The 22,842-nt window shown below is 45.2% G+C and overlaps 1 protein-coding gene across 1 annotated transcript; it reads right to left on the bottom strand.

Moving 5' to 3' along the window:
- Positions 1–3,586: 3,586 nt before the first annotated feature.
- ndufa10 (NADH:ubiquinone oxidoreductase subunit A10) lies at positions 3,587–21,927 on the bottom strand. Its single transcript, XM_048978805.1, has 10 exons — positions 21,771–21,927; positions 21,091–21,259; positions 20,611–20,826; positions 17,959–18,045; positions 17,759–17,880; positions 11,682–11,761; positions 11,003–11,057; positions 8,677–8,762; positions 7,197–7,305; positions 3,587–3,852 (listed from the first exon to the last, which is right to left on the bottom strand). Exons 1-10 carry the CDS (start codon positions 21,843–21,845, stop codon positions 3,784–3,786), a joined length of 1,068 nt encoding a protein of 355 aa, XP_048834762.1. The 5' UTR covers positions 21,846–21,927; the 3' UTR covers positions 3,587–3,783.
- Between the last annotated feature and the right edge of the window lie 915 nt (positions 21,928–22,842).

Consider the following 22,842-nt stretch of genomic DNA (forward strand, 5'->3'; position numbering starts at 1 on the left):
ACTTCCCTCTTGTGGCTAAAAAGGATTAGAGAGAGAACACTGGAAAAAACCCATCATTATTAGTGTTTAGCTAAAGGAGACGTGTGTTAAGGGTGCCACCCTGTGGTGAAAGATAACATTGCCAAATAAATAAACTCAATGTCAGGATTTTCAGATAATGAGACTTTGCAAACTGTTTAACTATAAAAGAGGGCACTCCATACGACTTTATAGTTTAACACACCTAAATGAAATATTTGCCTTTAACATGAGCTACAAGTAAAACTCCACGTGTCCATTGCAAAAAAATACACTCCAGGTTAAATGAGCAGCAATCAAATCAACATTATATTTCAATTGAATAATCTTTCAGATGTTCCAACAGGAACAGCCCACACCCTGTGGTTGCCATTTTCACTCAAGCTGAATTCATAATTAATTAGGATTCATATAATTTAATATCCCCAATGCTCAAATCAAGGGGTAGGAATTTGTTATTTAAGCATTCACTATTAATTAAAATCAGTACATTTTTTTTTAATTTATTTTTAAGTACTTGGTCTAATTTTGTAAATAAAACTAAATAGCTACTATTTCTTTTATTCAGCCCTTCGGCCATATTAATAAATTGAACATTACCATTCTAAATTTTAAAGGAAAAAACCAAAGATACTTTGAAACATTTAACCCTTTATACCATTGTAAAATTATGCCTAACAAAAGTGTGACCAGTTAAAATTGGAAAATCATAGTGATTCTTCTGACAACACACGATTTTAACTAAGGCCTTTTAAAATATATATGAGGCTTAATTATATTTATTAATTGTGCAAATTATTTGCAAACTTCGGAATAAAGTTAAATTCTGAATAGGGTGCTTCCATTTATGGTTGTCATACAAAAAAAATACTTTTTTTAAACCCATTTATCATCACAGGAGGGTAAAATTCATGTTTCATTCAACATGGAGCAGGCTTTACCCCAGTTAGTGGCTCTAGAAAACTAATGATCATTTTATCTCGTCTATTTCCTCAAATTGTTTCCCTTACAGTTTTGTAAATTAATTGTTTTTTGACTTGCCACAAAAACACCTCAGAACAGTAAAAAAAACAAATTTCTATTAATGTTTTTTTGAGTTTGCATCTTCAAAATTTGCAAAATGCAGGTCTATGAAAAGGTGACTCGACTGAACTATTTGACTGAACTTTTCCAACCAGATTGTTTGTTTGGTTCAGCATGCACTAATATTTCAACTTCAGCTGCTGGAGACAGCTCTGATTTCCCTCCAGAATACTTGCAGTAGATGGCATAGCAGGGATCATCAGGCTCGATGGTTGGTATGATCTTCTACTCAATGGCAGCTTTTTCCAAACATGACGTTTGCATTATAGCCAAACTGATCTGTTCAGAACATGTTGTTCCAGAGTCTGTTTCATAAACTTGAGTCAACTTTCTTGGACAGGAGGGGGTCTGCTTCCCTGGTTCATTTATTCTGACAACAGACGTTGACTTTTCCCAATCAGAAGAACCTCTTAGATCCATGAGTCACTCCCAAATAAAGAAACTGCTTCAGAGATTTTTTTTTTCTTCCCCACATCTTCGTATTGTTAGGAAATATATTTTGAATCCTTCAGACTGACAGATGGCAAGTCATAAAATTATCAGTTTCACTTAGGATCTGGGTCCAACGTGAATTTCAAACATAGCTTGTAATTCTATATTCCGCCAACCGCATAATCATTTTCATGCCTCATTCAAATAGCCTTCTTGAGATTGAGGACCAAAAATTCATATTTTTTAAAACATAATTGCAAAGAAAATGCTGCATAATTTCATGTTGTACACGTTCAGGATGGCCAGATTACCCAAAATGATCAAATCTTAAGGCACTGTACACTTTGCTCCATCTGGTACAGGGGAACATGCATGAGCAATAATAGCCTCTATTGGGAAGGAGGATCTTAGGAGAGGCACTATACAGGAGCCAAGAACCCCGACATGAAATTGGCAAAGCAATATCCAAATTTTCCTGACTTTTCCCACAAGCAATAATTAAGGAATAGGCCATATAAATTACACAGCAAGTTAATTTTACCAGGATATACTAGGTTTGATTGCAAAACCAAACTAGTTTAACTTCAGTTAAGCAATACTACATGCTAATAAAGTCTAAATGAAGATCCATCCGGTTAAAAGAAATCAGGTACTTCACCAGACAAAGCTAACCAGTTAAACAAATAAGCCACAGACCAGGAATCAATCGCTCTAGGCTTCGAGCAAAAACTGCAGCTCTCAATTTTTTTTGGGTTAGTCATAAACAATGAAAAAAGCCTTTTCATCTGTAGTTTCATCATAAAGTGAAATGTATCACTAATTCTTCCAGGGCTAATTCAGAAAACCAGGCTAAAGGCAGGGAAGCCCCGCAATTAAAATCATCACAGTTCCCAATGGCCCAGGATCGCTTAAAGAACCTCATTACTTGGCTTCGTCAGACAGACACTGAATGACTCAAAGAGAATTTGCAAGGGCTGGACAGTCGCCGATAACTTTAGCGATGCGCTGAAACACAAACATATCGCAAGAGCGGCTCAAGGACAACTTCCATGGAGCCACAAGACTGAGAAACAGAAACTCTGGAAGCACTCAACACCGAGACGTTTCTACATGGGTAGAAGAGAGCTGATGAGAAATTCCCAGCATGCATCTGCAACCCGCAAGGCAGAGGGAATGCAAAGTACTGGCAGCTTGTGTGCTCCATGCTGTTAAACCAGCAAGCAACAGGGAAAAGATGTCAACGTTCACAACATAGGAACCGGCTGCCTCACAGTGACATGCATCCAAAACCTGACTCCCTTTCTTACTCCATATTACACTTAAATCACTCCTATATGACAGTGGTTCTCAAACTCGGTCCTCAGGCCCCACTGCCCTGCTTGTTTCCCAGCTATCCCTTCCCTACACACTGCTGATTACCTGTATCAGGTGTGATCAGTCAATCAGAAGGTGAAAGACAGCTGGGACTTGTGTGGGGCAGGGATAGCAGGAAAACAAGCAGGGCAGTGGGGCTCAAGGACTGACTGAGAACCACTGCTATATGAGAACTTCATCTTCAATAAGATCCATGTCCACACGTTGTCTCTTGCACTGTGGCAAATCTGATTATCTCAGTGCATAAAAGGTACGTTTGGAACATACTATACGTGTGGATGAACACCACTGTGCAGAAGGGACCTTCAGAATGTATTAAGGCAGAGGCTGTGGAAGACCTACCAGTACTTGGACAGATATTTCAGGAACAAAAAGGTGAAAGACCTACCAGCAGACACACATTTATTTTAATCTAACTCATCGCAGTTCATCTAGACAAAGATAACCTTGGAAATGCACAGTATCAGACCCCAAAGATTTCTGATCAAAGGCTAATGTAGTATAAACGAAAAGGAAATGCCACAAATAACTACTCTGACTATTGGATGTTAGTATCCTTGTCATCCTTATTTGTTATTCATCACTCACAACAAGGTAAAAATGATCTGATCTTCTGAAAGGTCTCCTGTTATCTAAGAATTGAACAGTGCGTCAAAGAAGTCCACAAATACCAAGCAGCTTAAGTTTTTTTTTTTTTAATACATACATTAGTTTATGACAAAGAAATTGTCCCCTCTGCATAAATTTAGACCCACCACAGTAGCAAACAAAGCAACTCGTAGGCTTTCTAGATCACAAGTATGGGAGGGATGTCATTGGCGTAGCAACCCCACCCTCCATCCTGGGCCAGCTGCAGACCACAAAGTGGTTTCACTTTCACTTCAGCCAGATGTTCTTATCTCCGATGTCGGCGTTGTACCCTGGAGCGTACTTCTTTCCTGGGAGCTTGGGAGAGCAGGGGGAGGGTGGGGGAGAAAGAGCGAGAAGAGTCATTGAGATAATGTGGGTCACTCGTAAGCATCATGGCTGAACAGAGCTGAGCCTAGCTTGGTGTCACGGGGCGGAGCTACAACAGGATTCTCGATCACTCCTACTCCCTAAGTGTCTGAGCATGCGGCAGGCTTTCAGCTGCAGGCATCGCAGTTTGATCCTAGCTGTATTTAAACATGGTAGGACCATCTGTCGGAGGGATTTCCTTAAAGCGGCACAAGGCAGCACTGCCAAAGAACGACAGAGGGGCCAGACTGAATCGAGGACTGTGGTGATCCATCATCCGGTTTGCAGGGGAGGTTGGGACACTGCCCCATTAGCTGAAAAGCTCTGAATGCGTTTAAACAATCACCCAGCTCATCAGCATATGTAAAACAGCAGGGGACTGGCCTCGGAAGTGCTGGGGCGGGACAAAGCCAGGCGAAGGGCATGTTCAATCCTGACTTGTTTACAATCACGCCCAAGACCAGGTTTGCCGTTCTTGGCACCACAAAGGAAACCCAAACCCTGATACCTAACCCGAAACTCGTTTGGGGCTCCTCTCCACAACCAATGCCCGTCTCGCTCAGGAATTTCCACTTGCAGAAACAACTTACTTTCTCCCTTCTTCTGCTTCATTTTCATTAACTGCGCTCCCACTCCCTCCTTCGAATAAGTCCCCCCCCCCCCGGGGGTCACAGGGATCTGCGCTGCTACTAAATAAAACACTTTGTATTCACACAACAGAGCAAAACAAAAAAAAAAAAAACTTCCAACTGAAAGGAGGAAAAGGGGGGGACGGGGGGGGGGGTGGCAGGCAACAGCGGTCTCACGCGAGGACAGACGCAGACGAGGAAAACAAGCGCGGATGTTGTCATTTAACTCTGGCAAAACATGCACGGCGATGACAGCAAAATCTGCTTCAGGTTTGCACCGCCCGCGATTCCCAGCCGAAAGCTCCTGACGGGAAACCAGATTCCCTGAATAGCTGGCCATCCCGCGTTCCCATCCTCGCTTTCTATAAATACGGGAGTTCTGGACAGGCTCCGCGCCCTCATGGCGGCAAGCAGGCCCTGCTGGCGAACCGTTGGGGGTTTCGTTGCCGCGGTTCAGGCGTCTCCGAGGCTGATGGGCCAAAAAAACGGGGCCCAGAGTCGCTGCCAAGCAGCGGCCCGAACGGACCGTCCAAGAGTTTTCCCGTAAGTGTGTGGACCACCCACCCCGCCAATCGATTCCCCCCGCCACCGGCTGGGACTGATTCAGAGAGGGTAGCGTGCAAAAGGACTGGGTCGTGTGGGGGTAATGTAACCCCCCTGACCTATCAGCACTGGGACCTGGGGGAGTCTCTCCTCGGGAGTCACACACTCTTAGATCATTAAAGGATCATTAACGTCTGAAGTGTGTTAGCTAATATAAAACCCTCGACAGACATTCAATCCAATATTGGCGGAAACCTGCCTGCTAAAGTGCTTCGCTACTTTTTTACTTTGTCAAATATTCATTAATTACCATTAGTAACGCTGTGTGCGATTTATTTACTGCCGCTGTGACTTCCTTTGCCCGCAGGTAGCTTGTGCATGGGCATCGTGTGTGTGTGCGCGTGTGTGTGTGTGTGTGTGTGTGTGTGTGTGTGTGTGTGTGTGTGTGTGTGTTTATGTAAATAGGCAGCCTCCTTCTGCCAGCACGGCCTGTCCTCAGAAGTCCCGGCTCGCTCCCTCCATCCCTCGCAGCCGGCGGGATTTACGCTTACAGCCAACATCAAAGAGTCGCCCCGGCCCTCTGCTTCTTGTTCGGAATGGCAGGGAGAGGCAGAGACTCCCCCCAAGAGGAGCGTTTTAGGATGTAGGGGCGAAGCAGGATGAAAAAGGGTAAAGGGGTTGGCTTTTCACCCACAAAACTCTGGCATCAAAGCAGGGGCTGAACTGCCTCCACAGTGCCGTGCCAGCTGACTGATCCAGCTCATCGCTCCACCCTGCAGTCCTTTCAAATCAGATACAGGAGAAAAGGGGCCCGAAACAGCTGAACGGGCAGAAAGACCAGCCGCTTTGCTCAAACCCGTCGTGTTTAAAGCTTGCCCAGGCGGCTCCCTCAGAGGCCCGTTTCAGACGAAGGTCACAGGGTCAAATCCCACAGATTCTCGTCGCCGCCCGAATGGAGCTTTCGCCTGGTCCACTGTGAGTTCAGAAGCAGGCCAAGGAAACGCCTTTTATAAAAAATGAGCTCAGCGTTTGGAAAAACAGTCCCGCTGGCCACCGCACCCCACGCCCTTAGAGGGCTTGTTTAGGCCACCCTGCCAACGTCCAGATTTTGACAGTCAGAAAGAGCGTATTCAGGCTGCAGCCGGGGCTGGGCACGCAGCACTACCATTTCTCATCCAGCCAAATGAAACATAGATCTTCGTCTGCGTTCTGTCAAATGTCGTGCAGCGTCGGGGTGAGGGGGCTCGACGCAGCAAACCACTTTTACTTCCCTGTTAGTCCAATAATGAATTTTTGATAAGCCATTCAGGGAGGGGGAGGGATGGCAATTATTTTTTACATTTTGTTTTTTATTCACAGTGAGATACAGCTGAGCAGGCAGGGTCAGACCCTCCCTGGAGCGATGACGGGGTTAAGGGCCCAATGGTGAAAATACTCTGGGATTTGAACCGGTGACATTCCAATCACAGACAGTGTCCAAACCCAAGAGGTAGTGAGCCGCCTCCCAGTCACATAAATATTACAGGCAAAAACCCTGCGTGTTTAGCCACCGCTCAAACAGAGGCAAAGACAGAAAGAGCATCCGGAGTCCAACATGCGCCGGCAACCTTTAATGCGAGCGTGCATGTCAGACGGGCAGGGAAGATGCCTTCCCGCCACTGCCAGTGGGAGCGGTACAGGAGTTACTGGGCTTTCAGTACGTGAGAAGGCCTTATTGCTGCAGGAATTCTTGGACTTCAATGATGTTTGCATACAGGAGCCAAATGAAAAGTTTTGAATAGCCCTCCAAGTTTCCTAGAGCTCATCAATCCTTTGACTGCACACTCCCCCAGGCATCCCGCACGAGTACTGAGTAACGGAGAGCCTTGGAATCATAAGTGGCATCCAAAGAGCTGTTTTTGGGGTCCGCCGCAGATCTTAAGCTATGCAGGTTTTGTCTGAGGCGCCTCTGTCATGCCAGAGTAGAAAGAACAAAGGATGAGCGAATAAGGGGCCTAATCTCCAGCCTTTACTTCACTCGAACCACAGCAAATCCAGGATATTCCTGCTCAGAACCAACAGACCCGGCACAGTCATATGACCTCCCCCTCTGACCCCACCCCCATCCTCTCCCATCCTTACCGACTGGTAGGCGTAGTATGACGCATCATTGTCATGCGCCCCAATGGTGATCTCGGGCAGGAAGTTGGCGATGCAGGTCAGATCGGCCACTCTCTGCTTGTCTTCAACCCTTGGAAAGGAAACAGCCAGCTGGTAAACAGGCTGGGGAGGATGCGGCAGGTAGGGTAGCTACGAATGAAAGGCAGCCATGATTAAACTCAATTTTGGGGTCTGTCATCCATCCACCCAGGTCATGGTCAGAGGGGGCTTGAGTTCACCTGGGGCAGGAAATTAGTCCATCACAGGACACACACACACTGACACACACACAGTGCCACAGTTGAAATCCATGGGTTGCCTTGTGAAAGCTTCACCGCCAGTATGGTAACATCCCGAAAAGCAACCCCCATGTTCAGCAGATCCGAGATGTTCCACTTGGCACTTTCACACCTGACTCTCATGCCCTTGAGTCAGTGAAAGAGCCAGCCAATTAGGAAAGCCCACCAGAGAGGAAGTGAGAAGAGCCAGCCAATTAGGAAAGCCCACCAGAGAGGAAGTGAGAAGAGCCAGCCAATTAGGAAAGCCCACCAGAGAGGAAGTGAGAAGAGCCAGCCAATTAGGAAAGCCCACCAGAGAGGAAGTGAGAAGAGCCAGCCAATTGTGATGCCCTGCTGGTGTACCACTGTTCACCCTGCCATATGAAGCATCACCAGCACCTGTCGGCCATCACCTGCCTGCCTCCCACTTTGAGACTCAAATGTTAAAATTGTGACAGTGTGAATTGGGATGTCGCCATCTTGCCCATCGAACTTCCTCTGCCAGCCCCTGGAGGATGGGCTCCCCTTTGAGAATAGTTCCACCCAAGCTTTCTTCCTTGCCACTGTCACGTCTGGCTTACTCACTGGGAACTTTGGGTGGGGATGCTGTAAAGCGCTTTGAGACAATAAAATGTTGTGAAAATGCTCCACACCAATAAAAATGAGTTGAAAAAAATTTGAAATTATGAAAGCCCGCTTGAGAGGAAGGGAGAAGAGCCAGCCAATTAGGAAACCCCACCAGAGAGGAAGTGAGAAGAGCCAGCCAATTAGGAAAGCCCATTGTGAGGACCCCACATTCTCCATGTAATACATGTAATACACATCGCATGTCTAACCACGGCCCAGCAGGTCTCATTTGCGAAAGGGAAAGAACAGGTTTTGGAGAACTATAAGAAAAAGTAAGCCATCCCTCCTGAAATTACTACTTCTAATCTAACTCATGGACTGAGCAGAGGGAGAAGGGTTAAGGTTGGAGGAAAGCTTGGGCTCTGGAACGAGAGCTGCTTTGAGCCCAGCATGTCGCGTCAGCTCACCGTCAGCCATCTCCTCCAAAAAGGAGAGACACTGCTTTGGATGGGGGGGGGGATAATAAAAATAAAAATCACTAGCAGCCGTTACTGTCAATGCCACAGTGTATGGAGGAGAGGCTCGGGTTCGAGGCTGGGTTGTGAAAGGCCACTCACAGCATCCGCATGTAATGGAAGGTGACGTCATCCTGCTCCAACCACGGCCCCTTGTCAAACTTCAGGTACTCTATGTCCTCAGCCACCTGTGGAGAGAGGGGCACGGAACATTCTGGAACAATGATCACACTCAAAACAAACAGCTGCTTAGCACCTCATCTCTACCTTGGCTGAACCCAGTTACACCAAATTAGTTCATTTTCCCTGGAGGACTGGAGCTCCCCTTGTCATCTGAACTAATGGTTCTGATACCCAGGGAGTGGGCTGAGGGCCTTGGGGGTGGTGCTGGGTGCTGCCCAGTTACTCCCCATGCCCATTTAAACAGCAGAAAACTATTCAGCCGCAGATGAGTGGGACTGTGGCCAGAGCACGAAAGGATGGGGTCAAGAGTGTCCTCAAGAGTAATAAGGAAGGCGTGTCATCGCCTTGCAACCGCCCTGCACCCTGAGGTCCCAGCGGGCCATCCAAAGGCTTGGGTGGGTTCGTTAGGAAAGGGTCTCTTCTGAGGCCCCTTGATTAGGACAGAGTCACCAAGGCAGCAAGGTCTGGGCAGGCCCCCACCCTACACACCCAGCCTGACGTCTCGAGTCCAAACCAAGACAGGCCAGGCCTTATTCGAAACCCAAAACCACAACAAAAACACTCTACAGTCATGAAACTGAAGCAGCAGGTCACCGAGTACATCAAAGGTTATTTTATCTGTCTGGAAAAACAGATCCTTTTCTCCTATTTATTGCATATGAGTTGAATTTTCCTCTGAGGGAAAAGGGCAGATAATAAGGAAGTCACCACACCAGCGTACGCTTACGCAGAAGCAATTAAAGTAGCCTGTGAACAAATAACGAAATGTATACAATGGGCATACCGTGAAAACCCGAGGCGCTGTGACACTCAGCACTGACTCGGCTGTTGGATTGGCACGGGCCCGGAGAAGAAGCCTGCCTCCCCGTTCAAGGGCGGGCAGATGCCGGAGAGTACAGCGAATGACAAGTCAATTATCAGATGACAGGGGGAGGGGACAGCACCGCCCACAGCTGTTAACAGGCTCTGGCGAATTCCTCCATGCTTACTAACTCTCTCTCACACACACACACACACACACACACACACACACACACACACACACACACACACACACACACACACACACACACACACACACACACACACACACACACACACACACACACACACACACACACACACACACACACACACACACACACACACACACACACACACACACAGCACGGGGGAGGAAAACTTATTTTTTATTAATTTAGCAGACAGCTTTTGTTTTTAGTGAAATCAGAGTTGAAACCAATCACCAGAGCAATTGAGGGGTTAAGGGCTTCACTCAAAGACCAAATGGTAAAATCACTCTGCCGACCCTGGGATTTGAACCAGCAACCTACTGATCATAAGCAGAGTGTCCTAAACTACTGAGCCACACACTGTCACCAAAAAAAACAAATAAAATAAAAACGGCAGGTCTACGGATCCCTAATCAAATCCACCCTATTGTACAGAGAGGTCAAGCAAACCAGTCAAGAGTGACGAAAGTGTCGGTGTTTAGAGACTTTGGACTATATGAAGGGGCACCGGAGTTACTGAGAGGAACTGGGGCCCAGCAGGGTTAGTAGTTAATGCCCTCAGGCATGGGAGAAATAAGAGCAAGAATCGTTACTATCACTAGGCATAGGTCAGCGAAGTGTCATTTAGCAACACCACAGTCAGTAGGACAGCATGTATAATAGGCATGGAGAAACACACACAAACAGACAAAAGTATGAGACCAGAAATTACACAACTGTGGGTAACAGCACAAAATATCAAAGAGATGCAAATTGCAGAGTGAATTATCTGGATCCATGGACGCCATTATACATTGGAGTGAGGGGAGGTACTGGGGGCCTTGCCTGTGCGTCCAGAAAAACATGATTTTACCAATGGAACGCCGCCCTCCCCAGCTCTCAGATGTTTCCCCAAGACGTTTTTTTTCCCTGGGATCTTTCACAATACTGGTCTCATGCAGCTAACAATTTTCCAAAACCACGTCAAAAAGAGTCGCAGCACGAATAGGCTTGCATTCCGTAAAACCCTAATCTAATTAAAATGATTAAGGTCTCAAAGCACCTCCTGAATACCTCTCACTGAAGGAGCGCGGCTCATTTAAAGTACAAACAGGGCCTCGAGGGATAGCCGCAAATGACGATGGCAAACTGCTGTCCCATGCTGGTCGTTCTAACCTCGTACCCGGGGGCATCCCCCCCCCCCAGAAGCCGTCCCGCAGCTGGAACACCGCAGAGGAGGCGGCCCTCCTTACCTTCTCGATGTCCTGCGCCTGGGCCGTATCGTACACCAGCACCTCCGAGGTCGTGCTGGAAGAAGAGGAGGGTTTCGTGTCAGAGACGTCGGCCACCTGTGCACACGCCGCTGCCCAAAGGCCCTGCTGTCAGCGGCTCTCAACGCAAAACCCCCGCTAGCGAGAAGGTGCTGACGTACACGCTGCAGGCCTGCCCTTGAAAACATGCCAGTAAAAGCATCCTGAAGGCTTCCTCTGAGCATGCAGTTGGAAGGAATCGGGAGATATTAAAAGGAACATTCCGCATGCTCTTATACCGCCTGTATGTCACTCCTGCTTTATATCTGCCCTACATCAACAGGCCTGATTCTCAACGCAATTAAACATTCCGCAGCCACTCATCTCAGCCACAAATCGAACGGTCACGGGCCCGCATGGGAGCCACTCCCTTTATTCTTCCAGGATTGCTTTTCTTCCCTGTTTTGGGTTGGGGGGGGCAAGAGCAGGAATGAGGCAATAAAAGAACTCATCGATCAAGGTCTGCTTGGCATATGTGAAAGGAGGTCCTTGTGTAACTGGGCAGCCGTCATCACCGCCATGGAGAGCGATGAGGACACACAGGAATGACTTTCCCCTCCTCTGCCACCAAGGGACAGGCAACCATTGGGCCTTCATCAATACCCCGGGGCCAACAGCTCACCTGATCTGAGGGAGGAAGGTCTTCTTATAGGAATCCTCAATGCTCTTCAGGTAGGGCAGGGAGATGTTCTGGAGATATGCCTGAAAAGAAGCAAGGGTCCGTCAGCATCACTACGACTGGCCAATGGTCGTATGAACCAGAACCCTTGCTAGCTACAATGAAAGTAATACAGGTTTTTCAAAAAGGAATAACCAGCCATCTCAGTTCTGCGAGTCTTTTCACCAGCCTCCTGCCCGTCTTCATACCAAGCAAGCTCTCCTCCTATTAAACATTACCATATGTCCAAGGCGGGAGTAGGGTGGGGGGGCAGGGGGTTTTAAGACAGCAAGGCTGAAGCGATGACTGAGGGCTTTGTAAAACCTGAGTTTGCAATGCCGCCTCCCAATCGCCACCAGAACTCAAACCACATGTGAACCGCCAGCCCATGAGAACAGTGGGCGTGTTCAGCTACTCATTAGCATGCTTGCGGAAAATCGCGCATCACCACTGTCCAGCTCGGGGGCCCTCCATCCATGCATGGGACACCCTCCACATCCTGTAGCCATGTGCAAGAAGTGAGTGGAGAACATGAGCCAGCACAAGAGCGGGAACAAGAGCAGGAGGGAGTGGAAGAGCAGGAATATGAGCAGAATGAAGAGTAAGAGCAGGAGGAGGAAAAGGAGCACAAACGAACAGGAGAAAAAGGATGAGGAAGAACAAGAGGATAAGCATGATGAGAGGAAGAGGAGGAGCATGAGCAAGGGTATAAGCAGGGGCAGGGGCAGGAGCAGCGACCTCTCCCCAAATTATATTTGAGCAGGTCACTACCCTAAGCCAGAAGTTTAAAAAAAAAAAAAAAATCTTAACTGGCTGGAATGGCTGAACAAGCCTTGGGGTGCCGAATCCCATTATACAGTTGGCGTTGAGGGCAGGATCCTATTACATCCGGCCAATTTCGGTATAACCGCAGCCTCCCGTGGACGGGAGTTCAATAAACTGCCAATGAATAACTGTAGGAGTATAACAACACGGATAGAACTGCAGACTAATGCACACTCCTGGGGAAAGACACCATAGTCCTACAGTACATCAACCTGACAATGCCATGACCAATAGCCCCTTGACATTCTTGCATTTTACAGATGCTTTTATCCAAAGCAACTTTTTGAGAAAGCAGAGTCAGACAGTCCTTGGAGAAATAGGGGGTTAAGGGTCTTGGTCAGGGATGCAATAGTAAAATCTCAGTCGAACCAGGAATTTGAGCCCGGTGACTTCCTGATCACAGGCATAGCATCCTAACCCACTGACCCGCACATCACCCCCAGTTTGACGTAAGAGGGCTAAGCAAGGTTAGTCTTCCATAGGTGGAGTAAACACCCAGACTGAGCACGCTCCAGCCAGCGAATTACGCTTGGGAGCAAATAAGGGTTGAGAAGGCAAAGGTGCAGGTGAAGGATGAGGTGTAGCTTATCCACTCACTCAGCTCTTCCCCGTATGCTCAATCACTCACACACAAACACTCACTCGATTGTACATCCTCAGCAAACATCTGCCGCCAATTACCAGAACGAGCTGGCCCGCAATCAGAGGTAAATCAAATTCAGAGTGGGTATTAGGAGCAGGACGCCACACAACTCCTAAAGGCCGTCCCCAGTGACGTTCCCCGTCCAGCCAAATATTTCTCAGGGCCCTGGGTGATAAACAGAGGGAACTCTTGGGGAATTTTCCAGACTTTTGATTCTATTGGACCGATCTGCAGGGGGGAACATCTTCACGGGACAGCTTGGGGGAAGCTGTAACCACCTGCGAATGTGATCCGAGGAGGTGGGAGGCGGGTCGGAATATCAAAAACCATCTGCCGGACCTATGATCCGAAACCGTAACGGCTAAAACTTTGAGACAAGCTCCAAAACAAATGCCAGGGTATCGATTTCAACTACACCGGCGCATTCTCCCGAGCGTGGAGACACTGAAAGGTTTCCAAAGGCATCGTTTAACATTTCACCTTGAAGAACCCCTACTGGCACTAAAGGCAATGCGGTCCTCTCCAGCAGGAACGTCACTTGGCTGGCGCCGAAAGAACCACCTTCAGAGGCCAACCAGCGGAAAGAGCTTGAACCCAGACAGCCCCGAGGCCCAAGGGGAGAGTTCCTTCTACACAGATCGTCATCAGGCCAGGCATAATGAGAACCTGTGTCCTGTTTGTTCTGTTGTTCTTTTCCAAGAAAACAAAAACACTCCTTGGCCAAGAATAATGGGCCAGTCAAGGTCAGTTTGAAAACGGGACGGGAGCAACTGAGGCAGGAATCAATCACAGAAACTTCAGGGAACGTTGTTGCAAAAACTGTCAGATCTCGGGCACCGTCGTCAACTTTTTCCATCCATAGCCATCCTGAGCCCACGCCCAACCTCACCCCCAGGACTGCCAGAGTCAGCTCAGCCTCCGAAATTCCCCGCACTTCGTTTAGTAGGAGGGGGCACCCCAAGACAGTCATTTCTCCGAATGCTGCTTGAAAGCATACCAGAGTCTTTGCGACTTGCGAAAACGAGATATGCAAGGCAGATGTTTTCCGAAATTGTGGGGAAAAAAAAAAACAATGGAACGCAGGGCAGTAGCACTGGCCAACTCGCCCAGATTCCTCTGGATGGAAAAGGCGACCGATGTACTGTACAGGAGGTCCCATCAAGACCCCCAGGTATGTCTGTAGAAACACGGGCCAAGTCGACCCTCCTTCATCGGCCATAAAACTCCTGAAATGTACAGTAGCCACAGTAGTCATGGGAACACAATAAAAAGCTTCTGTTAAACACCAACAAAATTACAGTAAATTAGTTCGGAGCCATAATAGCTGCTGCTCCTAATTACACTGACACACAACATTTTCCTAAAGTACCTGATAGAGAGAAGCAATATTTTCCTTTTTAAACAAATTCTTTAGGAAATACTAGCTTATTGTACAAACAGGAAGTTCAATAAAACAATTCTCAACAGATGAGCCACAGAAAAGCTTAATAAAGAAGGATTTTTCTTTTTTTTGGGGGGGGGGGGGGGCTGGTAACCATCTTTACCACATTTGGAATTACGCTACTGCGAAAGGCCAATTACACATTTTTGTTTGTCTTAATTGTCAGCCCAGTTGCTGTTTTATGGAGTTGCAAACAGGTGGGACAAATTAAGCACCACCCGCCCGAGTTAACACATTCTGGGAAGATGTGTGTGGTAGGATCCGCGATCTGTAGGTTTCATGCGGAACCGAGACAAACAGATCAGTTTCAGATGTCATTTCTGATTAAATTCAGCGCAAAACTGACTGCACCCTGCAAGTCAGCCTGCTCCTTATTCGAGGCAGGACTTTTACAGACACCCTAAACGGATAATCAGTCAACAAGCAGCACAGCGATAAGCCTGCCAAGACGAACACATCTGAAACAGATGCCTTCGCACAGCGGGCTGGTGAGCGGATTCACGGCTCCTACACAGCTGGTACCCGAAAAGCGCATTGTGTGAGACTGACCCGCAGCGTACGACCGTCCCCTGGTTTAAAAGCATAGAACAGAAGTCATTACTGAACATATTACTGGTATTCTGTGTACATATCCAGCCGACTTTTTCATGCAACAGTGACATACGTCTGTCATTCAAAAGAAATGTTTAAAGCTATTTATCCGGATAGAAAGTGCACGTTTGCCCAGAACAACACACACAATTTAGCATTAGAATATATGCAAATTGAGTGTAGAAACGTATGTATTGACACATTATGTAGCAACTCAACAAAATGCAACACATTTATAGCATACATTATATAATTCTATATTGTAATATGAACCTATTTTTATTACAACTACCACTTCAAATAATAATAATAATAATAATAATAATAATAATGTGTGTGATTTTGGGTGAATTGTTTGTCTTTGTAACAGAACAACAAGTAAAGGTTCAAATAAAGAACAACATAGTAAATAACGAGTGGGTCAGATCAAATCATTCATTTATGATTGAAGCTACAAACTACTTTAGTTACAGAATGTTTTGAGAAATAATATAATTCATTGATTAATGAGCGAGTATGAGATAAATTACTTAAGCTTTTGGGAAACACACCCCTGAAAATGTTACAATTTGTCGTTATTACATAATGTGTGTTGTGTGACAAAGCATTATTTAATAACGCTGTATTATGTGATGAAAACTGAAAATGAAATAAATTAACACAACGCATTGTTACAAAGAGTACTACAATAGAAACTAGTAAGATTTTCTTCAGTTTTCCAAAAACTTACTGAAATCTAGTTCGATGACTAGATGAACATCGCTTTAGTTCCCAAACCTCTGCTGAGGGGCACGTCAGCCATTCCATGTATTTATTACATCTTTCCACTAAAATTGTTAAATTTGTTTAAAAAGAAAAAAGTCAATGAGACACTGATTAGCTATATGAGGTGCGCTTGTGTGTATTGAGTTGACTTTCGGTGCCCATGTGGCATGGAATTAATACTGTAATAATCTGGACAAGTTGTGATTGCTGAACTTCACCTATCAGTCATTCATATGAGGAGATTGATGTATTGATTGATTCTGTTCATGTAATAATTCACCCATAATATTTTTGTGCCTTGGTTAAACTGCACAAACATGTTTTTTATTGATCACTTATATAATTTGTTTCTCATAGAGAGCGCTAGCACACCTTGCCTTTCTCTGGGGAAAGGGACACTTACCTTGTCTCTCCCAGAGGAAAAGGGAAAACACTGCCCAATATGTTGTCTTCTCACAGAAAGAGGTAGAACACCTATCTTGACTTTCCCTGGGGAAAGGGACACATCTTGTGTCTCCCTGAGGAATAGGGAAAGCGGTACCCAAAATGTTTTGGAACTGCAAGCACAAGCAGCCTCACCTGGACTGGAGAACGAACAGCGCATCGCCTGGGGGGGGTGGTGAGCCTGGCCAGCTCACCCCCTGCCCGCACGTGTACCGCTCCCGATTTAGTATTCAGGAAGAGGAAAACTCAGTACTGACCGGAGCTCAGCCGTGGGATAAAGCGCGCATTGCCCGGCATTTCGCGGGACTCACGTGTTGGTCTCCTGCCAGGACCGAAAAGGGCTCCCCAGTCCGTGTGTGAAGGTGGGTGATGATGGCACATCCGAGTGTGAACAGCTTTGCAACTGCTTAAGCATTTCATTGATTATTTGGATTACTTATCACTGCATTTTGAAAGTATTATTGCTTCTTTTCTATATATTTAATAATTCGTATCTCTGCACTTATTATTGGCTATGATATACAATATTATTTGATATCACTTTGATATAATATGAGGTTTTTTTGCATTGCCTTTGATACAATGTCTTGCTATTTTAACGCAAGGTTATTTTGTATTACTTTTAATAAAGTGTTTCTGAAAGAACCTAAGCATGCCTGTTTGTTCCTTTGAAAGCCCTATGATCCCCCTCTCGTACTGAAACATTGTGGTAGAGTCAAAAAATACATGGGTCTATTGGATAGTTGCAGCAAATACCGGGGTGATGTTAGCAGAAGTTCTGATATTGGTAAGCTGACACACTGTGAAAGGCATAATATCATAGTTTTGCATGAAGTTCATTTAAACAATTTTCTTTAGCAGCCTAAGACTTTTGCACAGTACTATAGAACTGGGGAAAGCTTGGGCTCACAGAGCAGTATTCTGGTTAGTAGCCTGGTGCCAACAGTCATATGATCGGAACCCATGAAATGGGCATAGATCCCAAACCACTGAGCTACACACCGCATAGACTCTGATGTGTGGCGCAGTGGGTTAAACTCTGCACCACAATGGCAACACCAGGCATATGTAATGGGATTCAGGACCTCCCGGGGTCAGCAGACTGATGCAGCAGTTAGGACCTTCAGCAAGGCCCTTAACCCCCCCCCCCAGCACCAGGGGTGAAGCATGCTGGCTGACCCTGTGCTTTGACCCCCAAGATTGCTCTCACCCATCTGTGTGTCTCATGGAGAGCAAGATGGGGTAGGCAGAGAACTACGCGATGGTGAGCAATAAAATGTTCTTATTCTATTCTGTTAAAAACAAACAATGCGTAGATCATGCTTCCCTTACCTCCCCCGACTGCTTTAGCTTCTTCTGTACTTCCTCAGCAGGGACGTCCACATAGATTACCAGGTGCGGGGGCAGGAATTCGCACAGGCTGATCCCCTTGATCTCGTTGTAGTGATCCACACCTACGAGACAGAGCTCGGTTGGGGGCACTCGAGCAGATGCCTAGACTGAGGGTCACCACACCCCTGAGCGTCACTTACACTGCTTCCGGATGTAGCCCTGCTTGGCCATGGCTTCCAGAAACACCAGGTCACTGAAGGGAGAGCGTTCCAGAACAACACCCTGCCCTGCCCACAGAGAATGGGGGGGGGGGGGGGGGGGGGGGGAGAAAAACACTGTCATTCACAGACTGAGGGCGAGCCAAGTGACTTTCCATTGTTTTGGACTAATTTAAGTTAGACAGATCATCACATGGCAACTTGTTCTTCGGCATCATTTGTCTTTAAAAAGGGCAATTAGTCAAATAAAACTCCTGCCCTGCTTTCGCCCACGTCATCTGGAACTGTCCTAAAGCACTGAGCATTTCAGCAACATATAAAATAAACACTTGCCATCTAAATCCTACCAAGTATTCACTGCAAAGCAGTGTTTAGAAAAAGAGGTTTTTACAGTTCACACTCACATACAGCTACTCACTGCAAAACATGTTAATGAGACCACAGACGCGCAGACAATTTTCAGAACACATAAATCCTGCTCGTATAGGACTTAACAACAAACTGCAATAAGATGTTTTCTTGTAACATCAAAACACCATCCTCCATACCCACATATAACACACAGTGAAAGAATGATTCACTGATATCATCAGCGGAAAAACAAAATCGACTTTGTAATTACTGGATTGTGTTTTCCTTCAGAAATGAACACAATTGATAGCCATTACACCTACGATAAATATGGTGTAATGATTTTCAAAATACACACACACACACACACACACACACACACCAACAAGCAAACATTGTGGCCTTGCTTAAACAGCCCCAAATTTCAGAATACTACAGAGCTCCTAAAAGGTCAAAGTAGAAAAATATTTTTTGAAATGGTTTTGGGTTTCCTCGTAATACCTCGTAATCTCACCACACTTGCCCACTTGCTATTTGCTGCAACATGATGCCAAAGATAAACCTGAATAATACAGACATGTCCTGTAACGTTTGCAAAGCATTAAACTATGGGGGACAATGCACATCATGTAGCTTTAACATTAAAGGTTTTTATACATATTTATTAATAATTGCACTTTCCCTTCCTAACTTCAAGCAGTGACTTCAAGCAAGACAGTTGGGTCATTGAAAGTGAAGTGCACACACACACACACACACACACACACACACACACACACACACACACACACACACACACACACACACACACACAGAAATAAATTACAAATAATTAAAGATATTACAACTGGAAAACTGCACTTAAGGCTAACTACCACAGTTCTGGAGTTAAGGTTTAAACTCGAACCCGCTTTCTGGAGAATTTCAATATAGGTCTGCATAAGCTCACATACATCACCAAGCGAGAATACCAGGGAAGTATACCCAAAAGTGTTTTCAGGGTTAAACCTTAACGATGACACCACGATAAATTAGCTGTAAATTCAGCTTTCCAGCTGCAGCATCATTCAACTAAAGCAAGCAACACCCCTTGGTTTTTAATTATACTACATAGCAACGCCCCTTGGACAAATTTTAATTAATGTTTGTAATATATTTCAATATTTGTGTTTGCACTTTACATTCAATAGCCCAGCAGTCTTGTTGACAGTCAGTGGGGGTGAATGGACAAAGTGCAATTATTCATAAATAACACACATATGACAGTTACATGGTGTGTATTGTCCCAGTTTAATGTTTAAAGCACATTTAACTGGACATGCCTGTATCGTTTAGGTTTATACTTATTAGTCCATAATTCTATGTTTTGTACTATAAACAGACACAATACAACTTTAAATAAGTTTAAAGCTTACTGTAAGGTGAACTGATGAAGCCGCATGAAGACATTTCAAAACAAACCCAAACGGCATCACAATTACATTTTACTTCAGTCCCATTCAGACATGCACTGCCACCGTGAACTTTTCTAGAAATGACCCAGAGGGGCTGCATCCGTGAACACAAACGTCCTGGACATTAAATGGACTTTAATCTGCAAGCTCCATAGTAAAAATCTGTGTAATTTCTGCTTCAGCCACATGTGTGAATGGAGCAGGGAGAATTCTGGAGATTTCCCTGTGAGCAAGCGGCCATGTTGGTCACGTTTCTGACATGCCACTGGCACGAAAATGAAGGAATAACAAAATGCGAGGGCAAAGAATAAGGGTCACTCACAACCCAACAGGCATGGCTAACTGGACAGATGCTGAGATTCGGGAATTTGTCAGTAGGGCTGTAAAACAAAAAAAATACACTATGATTTCCGTAGCGTACTTTTTGGGTCATGCCCTGCCTCTTGTATGCTATACCCAAGTACCATCCCATGTCTAAAGCAATCTAATACTAGTAGGTGTAAATGCATCTGACATGATCAATTTTTGGTTGCATGCCACAAGTGTGACTAGGCAACTTCAGAAAACATCCAGACCTGATTCGCCAGACAATGTCTAGAGTTCACATGTGAAAAAGGCTTTACTTAGCAGGCACTCTTATCCAAATAAACATACTTTTTTTTGAGAAAGCAGGGGCAGGCAGTCCCTGGAACAACTGGGGGTTAATGGCCAACAGTGAAACCACTCTGCCAACCTTGGGATTTGAACCAGCAACCTTCCAGTGGCACAGCCTCCTAACCCACAGAGTCACGCTCAAACCCATTAGAGTGACACTCTCAGCCATCCATACCCGTAGTGAGGAGGTGCTCAATGGCGTCTGAATACTGCAGAAGCCTGATGTGATACATCCAGGACTGCAGTCGATAGGAGTTTCCGTCAGCGGCCTTGGGGTCCCTGTAAAACTTCTCCAGGCTGCAGTTGCCGTTGAAGCGCGTGTCCAGCGGCTCCTTCTCCCCCGTCATTTTGTCCAGGTAGTGCGTATCAGGCTCGGGCATGTACATCATCCCTGAAGCAGAATTTAATTCCAATAAGACTCAAACGCAATGAGTATCTGGGTGCTGATTCAGATTATTCTGGATACAGAGGTAGGTTCACAGACATCCATAATCACAGGTGGACAAGTTGCCCATTTAATAAGCAAAAACCTCTAATTAACCAAGTATGAATGCGTCAGTGCCATATCAAATGTCCACTCGTTTAAATATAGAAACAGAACTAATTTACCAGTAGTATTTCCTGAAGATGACAGTCAATAAAGACATTTCCTTACCTAACTTGTCTGCAAGCTTTTGTGCCAGAGCCCCTTTTCCTGATGCCAAATTGCCATCAATGCTGATGATTTTGCTGTTCTCCTTGAACCTGGGGGTGGTCCGCTCTCCCAGTGCATAAGCCCACCAGCCATACTGCAGGTTCCTAGGGCTGCCTGAGTGGATTCTGGCCTGGAGCCATTATTATGCATAACAATTAATGAATTCAGCAAATACTTCAAACAAAGCAATCAAACAAACACTTTAAATAAACATAGTGTAACACAAAGTTCACAGTGTTCAAAATGTCATATTGCAGAGAATAAATAATTTCCAGAGACATATTATAGCAACTAATAATATGCAAACAACGCCAGTCACGTAGAGTGTAAAAGTCGAAAAAGATTAACTATACCAGTACTACACGACTTTCTGTTTAGACTGGCTGTGAAACTGGAAAACTAATAATTAACAGTAGAATCTGGAGATGAGATCATATAATGTTACAAAATCAAACTAGAATACTACATTGCTGAATAAATTAATCCTGTTAGTCATACGTGATAAAAACTGGCAAATGTTACTTTATTTAAGAGCTGATAAATCCCATGCCAGGCCGGCTTGCAGTTATTTTGATGTCCTTGGTGTGTACGGATTGCCTTATACAGTAGTACATAAGCAGAAATAGTAAAACATATCTTACCGTCTGTACCGCGAAACCTCCTCTTAACGCAACCCCAGCAGTGGGGATGAACAGCCGAACAACCCGCACAATCATCCCCAATACCCAAAGAAACCTCTAACCTGACCCCGAATCCGCTCTCCAGCGCTTGGCGCGAAAAATATGCGTCATCGCGTCCTCTGCGAATCGAGCAGCACGAATTAGACGTGTATGTGGGGTGGTAAGCTGAATGCCTGCGAAAGTGTGTCAGATTTCATATTTAATAGCACTTGGATTCAGTGTCAGATTAGCATTTAAGAGACATACGATGACCAGGACTTAGTTATTTAAAAAAAAAACTGAAGCGCTCCCGAAATACAGTGTTAGACCATTACAATAATATTGACGAGAAAACAACAAATTTGATGTATTTCAGTAAAACGACACATCTAAACACGCTAACAGACATATCCATACTTGTGCTTAATTTCAAAATACACTTTTTATTCTCAAAAAAAAATAAACACGCCTGAAAAATTATTTTCGTCTATCCATCCTATAGATGGAGCCATACTGTACTTTTTTTTATCGCAATTTAACTATATTATATAAATTGTTTAGTGTCTCGTCTATTTTCTCCAGTGCAGGTTCGCAGGGAACCTAAAAGCCATCCCTACAAGCACAATGTATGGTTTATTAACCTAAGGGGATTTGAAGACACAAATTCAACCCAAATGGCACATGAGAGGGAACCAGGGTGTCAAGAGGGGACCCAAAGCAACATGTAGAGTGCGGGGGAACCTCACACACAGGCAGGGTCAAATCAAACTCGCTGCAGTACTATCCTCTGACCCATCAACTGACCCATCATTTATCTTGATATATTTAATGACATTTTCTCTAAGCAAACACCTATGTTTGGTTATTTCCCTCCTTGTAAGTAAGTAATAGTTTGAAGGACAATACAGACGTTGCATTTTCTTAAGAGTATTTCTATAATAAATATTTCTTGTTATACCCAATAATAAACCAGAGCAATGCAAAGTTTGTTTATTATTTTGCAACAACAATGGTAAAAAAATACATTTAACATTTCCATTAAACCAGAACATAG

The sequence above is a fragment of the Brienomyrus brachyistius genome, chromosome 16 (assembly GCF_023856365.1).
Source record: "Brienomyrus brachyistius isolate T26 chromosome 16, BBRACH_0.4, whole genome shotgun sequence".
Lineage (NCBI taxonomy): Eukaryota > Metazoa > Chordata > Actinopteri > Osteoglossiformes > Mormyridae > Brienomyrus > Brienomyrus brachyistius.

Coding starts and splice junctions, on each gene's coding strand:
- ndufa10 (XM_048978805.1), bottom strand. CDS start 21,845: ATGATTGTGCGGGTTGTTCGGCTGTTCATCCCCACTGCTGGGGTTGCG. Junction 21,260..21,770: donor GAGGTTTCGCGGTACAGACG/GTAAGATATGTT, acceptor TAATGGCTCCAG/GCCAGAATCCACTCAGGCAG. Junction 11,058..11,681: donor ACCTTCCTCCCTCAGATCAG/GTGAGCTGTTGG, acceptor CTCTTCTTCCAG/CACGACCTCGGAGGTGCTGG.